Genomic DNA, 13,959 nt, shown 5'->3' with positions numbered 1-13,959 from the left:
CAGGGGTATTTACCAGTGGCAGATGCTGGACAGATTTCAAAGGTGGAGCTGATGGGGTTGGCTGATGGGTGTGGTCTGCCTGGCAGGGTAGCAGCCCCTCTTCCTCATGGTGCCTTCTGGGAAATGCTGGCCCACTGGACAGGCAGTGAGGGTGGGCAGACCTCTGGAAGTAATGGCCACGTGGCTGGAACAAAGCCTGGCACATAGTAGAAACTCCAGAAATATTCATTCCTGAGAGAACTTATGCCACTGCTCCCCTGTAAGTCACTGGGTAGCACTAATAAGACACGCGTTTTAGAGAACGGGAAAACCAAGTAAAATTGTCAAGGGAGAAGAAAGCAGCGGCAGGCTTTGGCCACTGCAGGGGGCCCCGACAGATGAGGACAGCAGCTGGCCTCTAGACTGGGGCACAGCCTCAGTTCCCCCACCCAAACCCTGCTCCTCCTGCTGTGTTCTTTTCTTTCCCTTCCCTGGACCTTCTGTAGCCTCTGGGGAAATGGATGTCTCACATAGGGAAGACACAGGAAATGGGGTAAAGTGACACATACAAGTCAGATTCAGCCCCAGCCCTCCACAGGCTCCCAGGTTGACAAGGCGGTGTCCTCAACAGTCAGTTGGCCCCTCAAGGCAGCTGTACTGAGCTCCCACTTTGGTGAGCCCTCACTTTGCACTCCGTGTCTCTGCTGCCATGCCCTGCTCTTGGGAATTTAGTCCCTTGCTGGCTTCCAATTGTTGGTCACTTACTTTAGGAAGCCCTCTTTGCAGGAAGGGCTGGGTGGTCCCTTGGCTCCTGCCATGTGGGGTGACAACTGCCTGAAGTGGGGTGCTGTCTAGACTGAGGGCAGGCCCTGTGCTGATGAGGACTGGCCAGCGCAGCTTGGGGAATGATGGCTTCTGGAGTGTCCTTTCTCTTCGGCCCCATTTGCAGTTTGAAGGCTGGAAGTACTGCGAGCATGACTTCCAGATGCTGTTTGCTCCGTGCTGTGGCTCTTGTGGTAAGGGCTGGGGACAGCCAGGCTTCTGTGAAGCCCAGGGGGTGAAGGGGCGGGATCACTGGGAGCTCCTCTCTGACTACCCTCATCCTGTCTCTCTAAGCACCAGCCTTCTGGGCCCTGCAGGCATTATCTTCCCAAGCCCTGAGGGTTGAGTTGTTGGGCCAGGTGGAACACCAATGTGGACAGGGCTTGGGCAGGGCTGTGGCAGGGGCGTGGCAGGTGTCCTGCCCTGGTGAGCAGGGACCTCTCTCTTTTAGGCGAGTTCATCACTGGTCGTGTCATCAAGGCCATGAACAACAACTGGCACCCTGGGTGCTTCTGCTGTGAACTATGTGATGTGGAACTGGCTGACCTGGGCTTCATGCGGAACGCGGGCAGGTGAGGCAGGCGTGGGGGTGGGCCTCTCATCACAGGCCCTGTGCACTGAGTGCGAGGCCCCTTCCAGGCACTGTGGTCTGTGCCAACGTGGCTGTTGGCCCCGCCACGCCCCTGCTAGGCAGACAGGAGGACCTGGTTTACAGATGAGAATTGAGGCTAGAGAGAGTGGGGGGGTGACAAGTCCGGTCCCACCCTAGGCTTGGTGGTGTTCCTGGGAGCAGGCCAGGTGTTTACAGCCAGGAGGAAGGAGGCTGAAGTGGGAGCCATTAGACTTAGCGGTGGATAAGGAGCTCTGGTCAGGTTATGACCTCCCCGCCGTCCCCACCCTGCTGACACCAGCTATCTCCTTCCTGCTGGTACCCACAGCTGGGTGCTTCTGGAGGGCAGGTGCTCCAGAAATTCAGGGCTATCAGTTCAAATGCTTTTTTCACTTTATCTCTCTTCCTACCACTGTTTCCATCACCCCCTTCCTCTGTCCCAGAGTGATGACCTCCGTTCCCACCTCTCTGAGCAGACAGGCTCTGGGGCACCATCACCGCCCAGCATTAGTGTTGCCTGCAGCCTGGCTGCATGCTTGCACTTCCCAAAGCCCCATAGGCCCTGCGCCTGGAGTGAGGGTTCAAGGCTTCGGTCATTCTCTTCCTCTCTCCTAGAAGATCAAGGTTCGTGGTGTCCAGGCTCCAGGACGCCTACACTGCCTCCTACACAATTCCCTTCTCTGCAGCACCCCCAGCACACCTACTGTCCCCCCAGCTGTTCCTCATGGCCTACTTGAGGTCCCTGTGGCCTCCATGCTGCCAGACCCAGAGGTCACTACTGTCACGGCAGCCACACGCTTTCTTGTTAAAATACCTCCCTTCTGGGTGCCTTCTGGTTTTCTCCTGTCTGTCTCCTCCCCTGCCCACCTTGTACCATCTCTTCATATTGGGTTCTGTTTGGGTTCTGCACTTGGCCCTCACATCTGCCCACCCTCCCATAACTCTCCATGGCCTGTATGCACTGAGCAGTTCAACATATAGCTCCACCCCAGACCTCTCCTGTGGGACACTCAACTGTCCATGTGACATCTCCACTGGCATCTGTCCACCGGGCATCCCAAATGTAGCAGGTCCCAACCAACTCTGAGCTTCTCTTTTGTTGATTACTGAGTCTTAGGGAAGAGCACCACTGATCTCATGATCAGCACCCTAGCTGTCTGCGAGTCCCACATCTTCTCCTCTCTAGGCACTTGTCACCGTCTCCACTCTGCCCCATATTGACGTGTGTCCACTGGGTGCTGGCAGATGCTCAGCAGCAGACCAAGTTCAAATGCAAGGTTGTGAGGTACAGGCAGTGCTTTGGGGGTCATGTGCTGACCAGTAGGCCAGGTCACCTGCCAGGTGTATGCCTGAGCAAGTCTTGTCCCCACCCTGAGCTGAAGCTCACACTGTGCCCCTGGCCCCATGGCTTAGTTTGGAAAAGCCAGAAGAGGCTGGAAGTGCTCAGAAAATATAAGATACCACACAAAAGTAAAGTTTTGCTGTGATGAATGGGGGCAGGTCTCTTGCTTGAACCCTCCCAGCCCTGGCTGGCACTCTGAAGACCATGGTGCAGAGTCTTGGGGTCTGTGTGGAGGGCCTCCATGGGGTGGTGGTGGTCAGAGCCATAGCCAAGAGCATGTGCTGCCCATGTCTGCCCCTCCCACCTCCGCTTTGTCATTCTTGGATTGAAGGCAGCAGTCCTGGGGAGGGTGTCGTGTTAACCAAACACGGTGACCTTCAGAATCTTAAAGTATTAGTTATGTTTATGATGAATATAATCAAGTACAAAAAAGGGCCTGTTAGGGCAATGCATGCCACACCATGAAGTGGGACAGCTCAAAGCCTCGCTGGTCCAGGCTGACAGAGGCCTCTTGGGAGGGAGTGGGGCTGAGGACTCCCCTGTGGGGTCTGGGTTCATGGGATGTTCACACTCCAGGACCCAGTCCCCTGCCCAAAGTGTTCTCAGGCAGTGGCAAAGCCCGGCTGTTTACGTGTGTGCCACCAGGACTTGGGCCTGGCAGTTGCAGAAGCTCTTGGGATTGTCAGGACACATGCAGCTCTCGGTGCACATTATAGCAGGAGGGACCCAGAGGCCACATGCCCCACAGGCCATGTATGCTGGATGCCTCTGGGCAACTAGATTGAAATGTACTCACAGGCTTCGGCGATAGTTGATAGTGTGTTCCCTCAGTGCAGCGGTCACCTGGCGGAGGAGCCACAAAGGGGACTCGAAGCCCTTGAACACCACAGGAAATGTTCAGACACGCTTCCAGTCTCCTCTGCCCCTGTGCTTTTTGTAGCCACCTTCCGGGCTCTTTCTGCAGCCCCACAGCTGTCTCTGGTGTGGGGCAGGGGGGAGCTGGGAGCTGGCGGGCAGCACTCAGGAAAGAAAGACACTCATTGTTCAGGAGCTACTCCTCTGGTGTCCTGGGGTGCAATCACTGAGTATCTAGTAACCATAAGTGAGCTAGGCCAGCTCAGACAGTTCTCCCCTGTAGGGACTTGTGCATTGGATAGGCCAGTCCTGGGCGCTGGATGCTGAGATCTGACCTGGGGCGGGAGTGGCAGTAACCTGCTGAGACTTCAGTTTCTTTTCTTAGCCTGTGACAGGGAGAAGGAAGGTTTCTATGTTGTGAATCTGGGAGAAGCGTTGGGACCCAGAGGCGGAGGCCCCCCCAAGAGAGTTTATAGCAGGCCCGGGTGGTGTCGGCGCTCACAGCTCTGACCTGGTGCTCAGTGAGCTCTCATTGGTTTTCCCCTCGAGGCTGGCGGGCAGGCCCGAGAGCCTTCTGCAGCAGAGCAGGCTGCACAGGGTGCTGTGAAACTTCTCCGCCACAAAAAAGTACATGATGGGATCCAGCGCCCCATTAAGGCTGGTGAGGCAGGAGGTGATGCGGTTACCCAGGGCCAGGGCACGCTGGGCTGCGCAGGAGGCCCCGCTGCTGCGGTAGTGCAGCACGTAGAGGAAGCGGTGGACATGGTAGGGCACGAAACAGACCAGGAAAATAGCCAGCACCATGCCGATCATGCGGACCGCTTTGCTTTTGAGGCGCTTCTCCACGCGGGGGCCCTGCCTCAGGCTGCGGATGATGAGCAGGTAGCAGGTCACCGTGGTGACAAAGGGAAAGGTGAAGGCCACAGCCAGGGATACAAGCGCCTGCTGGGAGGCCTTCTCCCGGTACAGCTGTAGGCACACAATGGTGTGGTTGGTCTGCACGGTTTGTGGGCTCACCAGCAGAGGAGCCATGGCCACTGCCACGACCACCCAGAGGAAGGCGCAGGCCAGGTGTGCATAGAGGGGCCTGCGGAACTTGAGGGACTTGACAGGGTGCACGATGGCCAGGAAGCGGTCTGCACTGATGCAGGTGAGGAAGTAGATGCTGGCGTACATATTGAGGTAGAAGAGGAAACCAGTGAGACGGCACGGGACTTCCCCAAACGGCCAGTGGTTTCCCGAGAAGTGGTAGATGAGGCGTGTGGGCAGGACCAGCACGCAGGACAGGTCTGCCATGGCCAGATGCATCAGGAATACATTGGCGGGGGTATTCGACCTGTGGTCCCGGATGAAAAGCCACAGAGCGAGGGTATTGCCGACAAAAGCCAGAAGGAAATTCAGGAGGTAGAAGGAGGCAAAGAGGATGTTCTCCAGCCATGTCTCCTGGCCACATTGATCTGCAGCAGCCAATGAAGAGTTGGCCATCAGACCCCGGGAGGCTACGTCTAGGCCATTCATGCTTCGTCAAAAGGTAGAGCCCGGATGAGCCTGGAAGAAACAGTGGACAGGTCCTAGCAGAGCACCACAGTCCATGGGAGCCCAAAAGAACCCTCTGATGCCTCCAGAACCTGCCCATCCCTCATCCCAGGAGCTATGCTGTTTCATGCTTGGTATTGCCTAGGAGGCAATGGGGTTACCTCCTCTGTCCAACTGTATCACAGGCTTTCTGGACTTCACCAAAAACCACAAATAAGACCAAGGCCAGGAGCTTCCCAGGCTGCTGCTGGGTCAACTTCTCTGTGAGGCTGCACCCTGCTGAGTCTGCAAAGGCCTTTGCCCAGCTGGGTGTCCCCATTCATTGTTTCAGACCCAGGGCACAGAGGCAGCACCACAAGGAGAATGGAGAGTGAATCCTGTGTGTCTGAGGTTCCCAGGTGTGGGGGAATGAAGGGAGGTTTCCCATGTCTCTGTCCTGGTCCTCAGGTGTGCTACCTGAGTGGCAGGGGTGGTACCTGGGGCCCCTGAGCCCCACTGATAATGGGCAGGGGATTGGGTTACCTAGTCCCAAGAACCTGGTGTGCCAGCTCCTCTTCAGCCTGGGCCTTGCTGGGTGGATACTGCTTACCCCAAGTCCCAGGACCCTCCCCGGCCTGCCTGCCTGGGCCTCATGGTGCTTCCTATAGCGTCAGGGCCGTGTGTTGTTGCTTCCTCCTTTCCTCCTGCCAGTCCCCAATCTCAGCCCCCTTAGCTCCTGCCACAGAGGAGAGCCCCACCAGAAATGCAGCAGGGGGTCACGTCCCAGGAAGTCAGAGACCTGCTTGGTCCACTGGCACCTAAAGGCTACACCAGCATGGATCACAGGGTCTCTCGAGCTTTTTGGACTCAGCTCACCACCAGCTCTGGTTCACACGTCCTCACGGGTGCAGAAAGCACTGCCCTCGGGCCTCAGGCCAGCAAGGTGTGTTTTACCTTCAGTATTTAACAACCCACTGCAGCCCTTTTCCCAGGAAAGACAGAGGCTTTTTAACCAAAGATAGGGACAGGAGAGGGTTTTCTAGATCTCCCCGGCTGGAGCCAGGAGGACATCTGTCTTCTCTTGCCTGCTTTATCCACAAGTGAGACCAGCTCAGAGCCCTGCTGGTCTTGGCAACAGAATTTTACATCTGGTGAACCCTACCTAGTTCTGGGTGAGTGTCCCCCTAATAGACAGGGTAACATACTCTTGTTTTCTTTTTTAGAGAGAGAAACAGACAGAATGGGAGAGAGATGAGAAGCATCAACTCATAGTTGCGGCATTTTAGCTGTTCATTAATTACTTTCTCATGTGTGCCTTGACTGGGGGGCTTCAGCCAAGTCAGTGACCCCTTGCTCAAGCCAGTGATCTTGGGCTCAAGCCAGTGACCACAGGGTCATGTCTATGACTCCACACTCAAGCTGGATGAGCCTGTGCTCAAGTCAGTGACCTTGGGGCTTCAAATCTGGGTCCTCAGCATCCCAGGTCATCACTCTATCCACTGTGCCACCACCTGGTCACTCCTATTTTAATTTTTGATCTACTCAAAAGATCTAAAGAGGGTAGGTTCCAAACATCTGAACTCCTTTACCAGGCCTGGTAGTGGGAGGGGTGAGCAGGAGAAGGCAGGACAGCAGGGATCCCTCACAGTCTGGCTGGGATCAGGGAGGCTGCCAGCCCCTGCTGCTCATGCTCGGGGTTTTCTAACAGGCTTCAGCCTGGTGGGCTCTTACCTGCATTGCAGCTTCTGAGTCTCCCCTGGGAGCTCTGTCTCCTGGACTGTATGTCACGACTGCTAAGAGGCAGGAGAGGGGCTATTTGCAGAAGAGAAATAGCACTCTAGGGGCTGAAGGAGAAGCCAGGCTATGCCATGGCTGGGTGATTCTCCTGGCCGAGCCTGGCTATCTGCCAAGCAGCTGGGACCTGGACCAAGTCCTGTATAGGTTTCTCCTAGCCTGTTTCTTGTCCTTTTAATGACCATGACATACCTCAGGAAGGGGCATGGTGATGGGCTCTGTTAATGCAGCAGCCCCTGGAGGGAGACAGAGCTGGTAGCCATCCCTCGGTGTGGATGGAGAAACAGGCATGTGGGTGTCCTGGCAGCCCCCTGGGATGGAGGGCACAGGGCAGGTGGTCTAGGTGCTGGGTATGCTCGCTGTCAGTCGGACTTTTCTCATCATGTCTCATCCACCACTGGGGTCCTTGGGCTCCTGGCTGAGTGGAGGGAGCCAGAGGCCATGAATGTGAATGGCTGAGAACAGCTGGCCAGCTGATGGCCTCAAGTAAAGGAATAGGGGGGTGTATACCTAATTAACATTTTTTTTTCTTTTTTCTGAAGCTGGAAACAGGGAGAGACAGTCAGACAGACTCCCGCATGCGCCCGACCGGGATCCACCTGGCACGCCCACCAGGGGCAGTGCTCTGCCCCCCAGGGGGCGATGCTCTGCCCATCCTGGGCGTCGCCATATTGCGACCAGAGCCACTCTAGCGCCTGAGGCAGAGGCCACAGAGCCATGCCCAGCGCCTGGGCCATCTTTGCTCCAATGGAGCCTTGGCTGCGGGAGGGGAAGAGAGAGACAGAGAGGAAAGCACGGCGGAGGGGTGGAGAAGCAAATGAGCGCTTCTCCTATGTGCCCTGGCCGGGAATCGAACCCGGGTCCTCCGCACGCTAGGCCGACGCTCTACCACTGAGCCAACCGGCCAGGGCCTAATTAACATTTTTTAAAGCACAAGTGTGCATGTATACCAGAGAGAGAAAGTGAGAGAGAGCTGGAGGGACAGACAGACAAGAAGAGAGAGAAATGAGAAGCATCCATTCTTCATTGTGGCATCTTAGTTGTTCATTGATTGCTTCTCATAGGTCCTTTGACTGGGGGGCTCCAGCTGAACCAGTGACCCCTTGTTCAAGCCACAACCTTGGGTTCATGTCTATGATTCCACACTCAAGCTGGATGAGCCTGCGCTCAAGCTGATGATCTTGGGGTTTTGAACCTGGGTCCCCAGTGCCCCAGGCCGACACTCTATCCACTGTGTTACCGCCTGGTCAGGCATAACATTTTTTTTTTTTTCCTGGACCTGGAAATGGGGAGAGACAGTCAGACAGACTCCCGCATGGGCCCAACCGGGATCCACCCGGCACGCCCACCAGGGGGCGACGCTCTGCCCACCAGGGGGCGATGCTCTGCCCCTCCAGGGCATCGCTTTGCTGCGACCAGAGCCACTCTAGCGCCTGGGGCAGAGGCCAAGGAGCCATCCCCAGCGCCCGGGCCATCTTTGCTCCAGTGCAGCTTCCCTGTGGGATGGGAAGAGAGAGACAGAGAGGAAGGAGAGGGGGAGGGGTGGAGAAGCAGATGGGCGCTTCTCCTGTGTGCCCTGGCTGGGAATCGAACCCGGGACTTCTGCACGCCAGGCCGACGCTCTACCACTGAGCCAACCGGCCAGGGCCCAGGCATAACATTTTTTAATGATTGAAGGGATCTAGGACATTCCCCAGCCAAATGATCTCTGGCCCTGAGCGTTTGGGATTGCCCAAACTTCAAACTCAGAGATGATTTCCCACTGTTTCCATCTGTGTGTGACCTGAGGAGGAGGCGTGGAGGCTGAGAGAAGGCCTGGAGCCAAGTGAGTAAGGGGTCCTGTTGGAACTCAGGTATGAAGGAGGGGGCTGCTGAGGGTGGAGCTGAGCCCCTTCCCTGCAGGCTGCTCACAGGGGTGACAGCTTTCTCTGCCTGGCATCAGGTGACATGTCTGTGCTTGTTTTCACCAGTCTTAGAGGCGGGCAGCAATAACCCCATTTTACAGATCAGGAAATCAAGGCTCTGATTCAGCTAATTTAGGGTAGTGGCCCAGGACACTGCCTTACTTGTGGGGACAGACAGGCCCTGGTTGCCAGAGCTCAGAGCTAGCACACAGGTTGTTTCCCTGGTTTAGTGCCTTCAGCTTGGGCCCTTGCCCCAAAACCAATGACAAAATTTGGGGCGAACAAGTGCAAAATGAAAATGTTAGACCCTCGTTCAAAAAGTAGTACTTTTAAGATGGTGACAGCAGCCTGACCAGGCAGTAGCACAGTAGATAGATAGAGCATCAGACTGGGATGCGGAGGACCCAGGTTCGAAACCCTGAGGTCGCTGGCTTGAGTGTAGGATCATAGACATAACCCCATGGTTGCTGGCTTTAGCCCAAAGGTCACTGGCTTGAGCCCAGGGTCGCTGGCTTGAGCAAAGGGTCACTCACTCTGCTGTAGCCCCCTGGTCAAGGCACATATGAGAAAGTAATCAATTAACAATCAAGGAGCTGCAACGAAGAATTGATGCTTCTCATCTCTCCTCTCCTTTCCTATCTGTCTCTCTGTCCCTCTCTCTGTCTCTGACACACACACACACACACACACACACACACACACACACACGGATGGTGACAGCAGAGCTAACCTGAGTGTGGGACCCTGTGTGATTGTATAGGTCCTCCTGTCCACCATAGCCCTGGGTGGGCATGCTGGCACCTGGCCTTCTGCCTCCTGCCTAGTGCCCTTTGCCTCTACTCCTGCTGGAGCTTGCATGCACAGCAACACACTCTCTGGAGAGAGACTTGATTTCAAAATGCTTTCAGAATTGTTTCTGGTTTTCTTAGGTTTCTCTATCTCCCCCATTTTAGGAATTTAGATATTGATTTTTGCAGTATGGTCTGAAATGACCCCTGTTTCACTCCACGTGCGCTCCATGGATGCGTGAGCCTGGCCTGCCCATACCCTGCACTCTGCACTGGCTCTCTAAGCGTAGAGTGGGAGGCTGAGGTGCATGGAGTGCTGGCAGAGGTGGGCACAGCTATGGGTAAGCAACAGGGGGCAGGTGTAGCCATGGCAGGAGGCCTCAGCGGCAGTCCTTCTGTGGTAGGCAGGTGACCTGCATTGCTCCCTCCTGGCTCCTCCACAGGCCCCTGCCTGTGCACGGCGCCTCGTGGTGAGGATGGTGCTGACTCACTGCAGCTGTGGTTGGAAGCAAGGCACTATCTGTAAGCCCCATCAAGGGGACAGGGCCACTGCCCTGTGGGGCTGCTAGGATTCAGACCAGGGTGTTTTCCCTGAGTAGGCCCTAACATGATCACAGCGAGGCATCTCAAGGACAGACACACCCCACCCTTGCCCACTTAAAGTTTCCTTTGCTTGGCCTGAGAACCCTGCCTGCTCCCACCCAGCCCTGGCCCTTACCTTTCGCAGCAGTGCGCAGGTGGAGGGACAGACAGACTGAGGTGTGGCGGTCGGCTCCATGCAGCTGTGGTAGAAGGCCGACTATTTAAGGGGAAGAGCTCCTCTGGCTCTGAAAGGCCACTTCATTCCTGAGGGTTCCCATGTGTGCGGGGCCACTCCCATGGCTGCCTCTGCTGCCACAGGGCTGTGAATATTCCAGTGTGTCCCAGCCTTTGAGTCCCCTCACCCCCAACTTGCCATGGAGCATCACAGAGGCCGTGTGTGACTGTCTTCGAAGCTGTTGAGTTGTTGCAAGCTGGGTGGGGGGACTGGCTGCGACTGACAGATGCAGCAGGACATTTTAGAAGGGGACTATTTTCTACTATGGAGGGGGTGTCCAGGGAGAGCTGCCATGGCAATGGGCTCAGGCTTCCAAGCTTGCATGGGATACAGTGGAGGGTTCTTGTGAGTGGGGAGGGTGGAGAGCTGAGGGATCTTGTTTGGTTGAATAAGAAGGGACCTTTTCAGGACACTAGATGTAGGGTCCTTGTGTCCTGCCCCATGTAATTAGGCTCCGTTTGGGTGTGTGAAATAAACCGTGGCTTTTATCTTGAGCAAGGCACAGCTGCAGGCTGTATTATAATGGGGCGTTGTCTCTGCCTGTGGAGACAGCTCAGCCCCAGGGGCCTGGCCCTTGGTAGTGTGGGCTCCTCCTCTGGATGGGAGGCCTGTGAAGAGGGCTGCTGCCGCCCACTGACCACTGGCCCCCAATGCTCATCCTGGTGATGTTTGAATGTTAGCAGTGAGTGCTCCAAGACAGCTCAAACAAAGGTTGCTTCTCTGTCTTTCCAAAAATGGTATATCCAGTAACATGGAACCAAATCACTGTTTTTAATTTCAAAAGACTTTTAAATAGTTTAGTTAAACCGTATGAATTGATAGCTATGACTGGGAATTCACAAACACATGTGCTATCTGAAACCGCTGGTCACAGTTGTGCACAGGGGGGATCACTGTACCTTCATAGACCAGGAACTGAGGCTCAGAGAGGTGGTGTTCCTTGCCAGCTACAAACCACCAGGAAGTGGCAGAGCCAGGATTTGAACCCAAGCATGTGTGACTACAAAACTTCCTTTTCATGCCTGTGTTTGTTTGGTTTAATTCTTTTTCCGTTGCACCTTGATACTAGCATTCTTAGCTTCCCATCTTCATTCTACTTGGAAAAAAATCCTGCAGGTTGCCTTCAGATCTGGTGTGATATGCAGGTCTGTCAGCAGCTTACTTAGCAAGTGACTGCTTGGACTCCTTGAATTATAGCCATTGGGAGATAAGACAGAGAGGGGCAAGCAGAGAGCAGTGTCACACAGCATGGAATCCAGACCCTACGGAGACACAGGCCAGTGGCCAAGGGCACGAAACCTGAATTGGCTGCCCTGCCCTCCAGGATCTGCCCACCACACCTGAAACCTTCAGCGGACTTCCTGACCTGCTATAAAGGGGTCAGCCCTGGGTTCAGGTGAGGGGTGGAGAGGCTCCTGTGGATTGGGAGCCTAGAGAGGGAGGGGGCCCGGATGCGTCAGGGTCACTTGCAGATTGTGGCCTTCATGCATCTTTGTACCTTCCCGGGGACTCAGGACCTAAAGCTCCTGCCGCCTTTGAGGCCCAGGGTAACAGAAAACACGTTGATTTCTTTTGGTAGAGACCACAGCTATTACCCAGTGCAGGGACTAGCATCAGAAAGTACTCTGAGGTCTTCACAAAAAGGACTCTGTAGTGATGCTTGCTGGGTTTGGTGCCTCCGTCTGACACAGCTGTGCTTGTCTTTGGAGACAAAAAGAGCCTGTAGCTGCTCGGTCCTCTTTTGTCTGCAGGAACTCCAAAGGAAGGGTTGTGCAGGCCGACAGATCTGGCCGCCCTGGCCATTTTGCTGGGCATGCGGGTGGTAAGACCAGGGGTTACTAATAATCACTCACATGTGTTGAAAAGACATTTGAAAAATAAAACTAATTTTCAGCAAAAGTCAGTGAAATGTCTACTCTATTCCATGCAACTTCCTGGGCTCAGAAAACGTGGAAAGTGGAAAATGATCATGTTTGCTGAGCTGTCCTATGTTCCCTCCTGGTCTTCCTTCTGTGCGGAGGCTCCTTGAGAGGCTATGTCTGTGACCTTCTGGGTCTTAGGGCTGGCTCACTTGACTGTGGGACCTTTGCTGAGCCCCTTGAGCTCACAGGGATTCGTTAAAACCAAGGGGTGGTCAGGGATCTCTTCTGGGAGGTGGCTCGGCTCTCTGAGAGGAAGGGAGGTGTGAGCAGTCTGCCTTAGTACCTGCCTGCTTCCCGTAGGCACCTGTGCCGGCCTTGCCACAACCGTGAGAAGGCCAAGGGCCTGGGCAAGTACATGTGTCAGCGGTGCCACCTGGTTATCGAGGAGCAGCCCCTCATGTTCAGGAGCGAAGCTTACCACCCAGACCACTTCAGCTGCACCCAGTGCAGGTACTTGCGACTGTGGCTGGTGGAAGCAGGGCGGGGCCTTTACCCAAGGCAGAGACAGGGCAAGAGAGTGGGGTGCTGGGAGGAGGTGGATAGGTCTGGGAAGCAATGCTGCAAGAAACTCCTTTCTCTAGTGCTCTGTTCAGGGAGGACGCACATGGTCCAGGCTGGAGACTTGGTGGGTGCAGGAGGGCTGGGCACCATGGACAAAGCTGATAATAAGGAATCAAAGGCCTGGAGGGCAAGAGTGAGGAGGAGGAGTTGCTGCTGATGTTGGGGAGTGGGGAAGAGAGGGCAGAGATGCCACAGAGCCATCCCTTCTTGCCGGTCCCTGCCCCCTTGGGGAACAGATAGCTTCTTAGAGGACTTGGCAGTCCTATCCCAGGCTGCCTTAGGCCAGTACTATACAGGAATCCTGTGCCCTGGGGCCTGTCTAGGGCACAGGAGGTCCCCAGAGAGACCAGAGGCCAAAGAGCCATCTGCATGGGATGATCTCCTGGGACAGAGTGTGGCCTGTTATGCAGCTGTGCCTGGGGGAGCTGGAGTGGCTTCTGTGATCCCTGCAGGGGTGTCACCTGGGGACTCTGCATTGACTTTTAGGAAGGAGCTGACTGCTGAGGCCCGGGAGCTGAAGGGGGAACTCTACTGCCTGCCGTGCCATGACAAGATGGGTGTCCCCATCTGTGGGGCCTGTCGCCGGCCCATTGAGGGCCGTGTGGTCAATGCACTGGGCAAGCAGTGGCATGTGGAGGTGAGTGAGGCCACCCAGACAGGAAGTGGGGAGCCCTGTCACTCAGCCACCGTGGGAGTCGGGCAGGCTGTATGGCTGGCTCCCAGCAGGCATCTTCCTCTTAGGTGCCTTCCCTCCTCACCCCTGACCTGGCAGTGGCTCCTCTGTGTGAACCAAGAGGAGACCACCATCCTGCCTTCTCCTGCTTGGGAATCCCAAGTCATAAGAAAGCCTTAGGGAAGGTGGGATGGTAGTCGACAGAACTGGCCATCTCTACAACCCCACATAGACATGGAAGCTGAGTATACCTGTTGGTGAGCTCCTCAGGTGTGTCCACCCAAGTCACTTGGAGTATTCCCCTACACTGTGGACTCTCATGGTATTACAGATACAACTTGGAAAGGAGGCTTTTGATCCTCAGTGCTTTGCTAGCT

At 55.5% G+C, this 13,959-nt stretch overlaps 2 protein-coding genes across 9 annotated transcripts in view; one reads left to right on the top strand and one right to left on the bottom strand.

Moving 5' to 3' along the window:
* Positions 1–13,959, top strand: part of LIMS2 (LIM zinc finger domain containing 2) — a 42,269-nt gene that overhangs the window by 25,167 nt on the left and 3,143 nt on the right. For 7 of the 8 annotated variants that reach the window (XM_066281047.1, XM_066281048.1, XM_066281051.1 and 4 more), the window contains exons 3-6: positions 929–995; positions 1,253–1,373; positions 12,649–12,798; positions 13,396–13,546. In XM_066281047.1, the coding sequence (XP_066137144.1) occupies positions 929–995; positions 1,253–1,373; positions 12,649–12,798; positions 13,396–13,546 (489 nt within the window). The remainder of the gene's footprint in view (positions 1–928; positions 996–1,252; positions 1,374–12,648; positions 12,799–13,395; positions 13,547–13,959) is intronic. The other variant, XM_066281052.1, reaches the window with a different exon arrangement.
* On the bottom strand, positions 4,107–5,346 carry GPR17 (G protein-coupled receptor 17). Its single transcript, XM_066280843.1, has one exon. It carries the CDS (start codon positions 5,124–5,126, stop codon positions 4,107–4,109), a length of 1,020 nt encoding a protein of 339 aa, XP_066136940.1. The 5' UTR covers positions 5,127–5,346.

The sequence above is a fragment of the Saccopteryx bilineata genome, chromosome 5 (assembly GCF_036850765.1).
Source record: "Saccopteryx bilineata isolate mSacBil1 chromosome 5, mSacBil1_pri_phased_curated, whole genome shotgun sequence".
NCBI classification, from domain to species: domain Eukaryota; kingdom Metazoa; phylum Chordata; class Mammalia; order Chiroptera; family Emballonuridae; genus Saccopteryx; species Saccopteryx bilineata.
The sequence above is the reverse complement of the archived record's forward strand: the minus strand, read 5'-3'. Positions and strand labels throughout refer to the sequence as shown.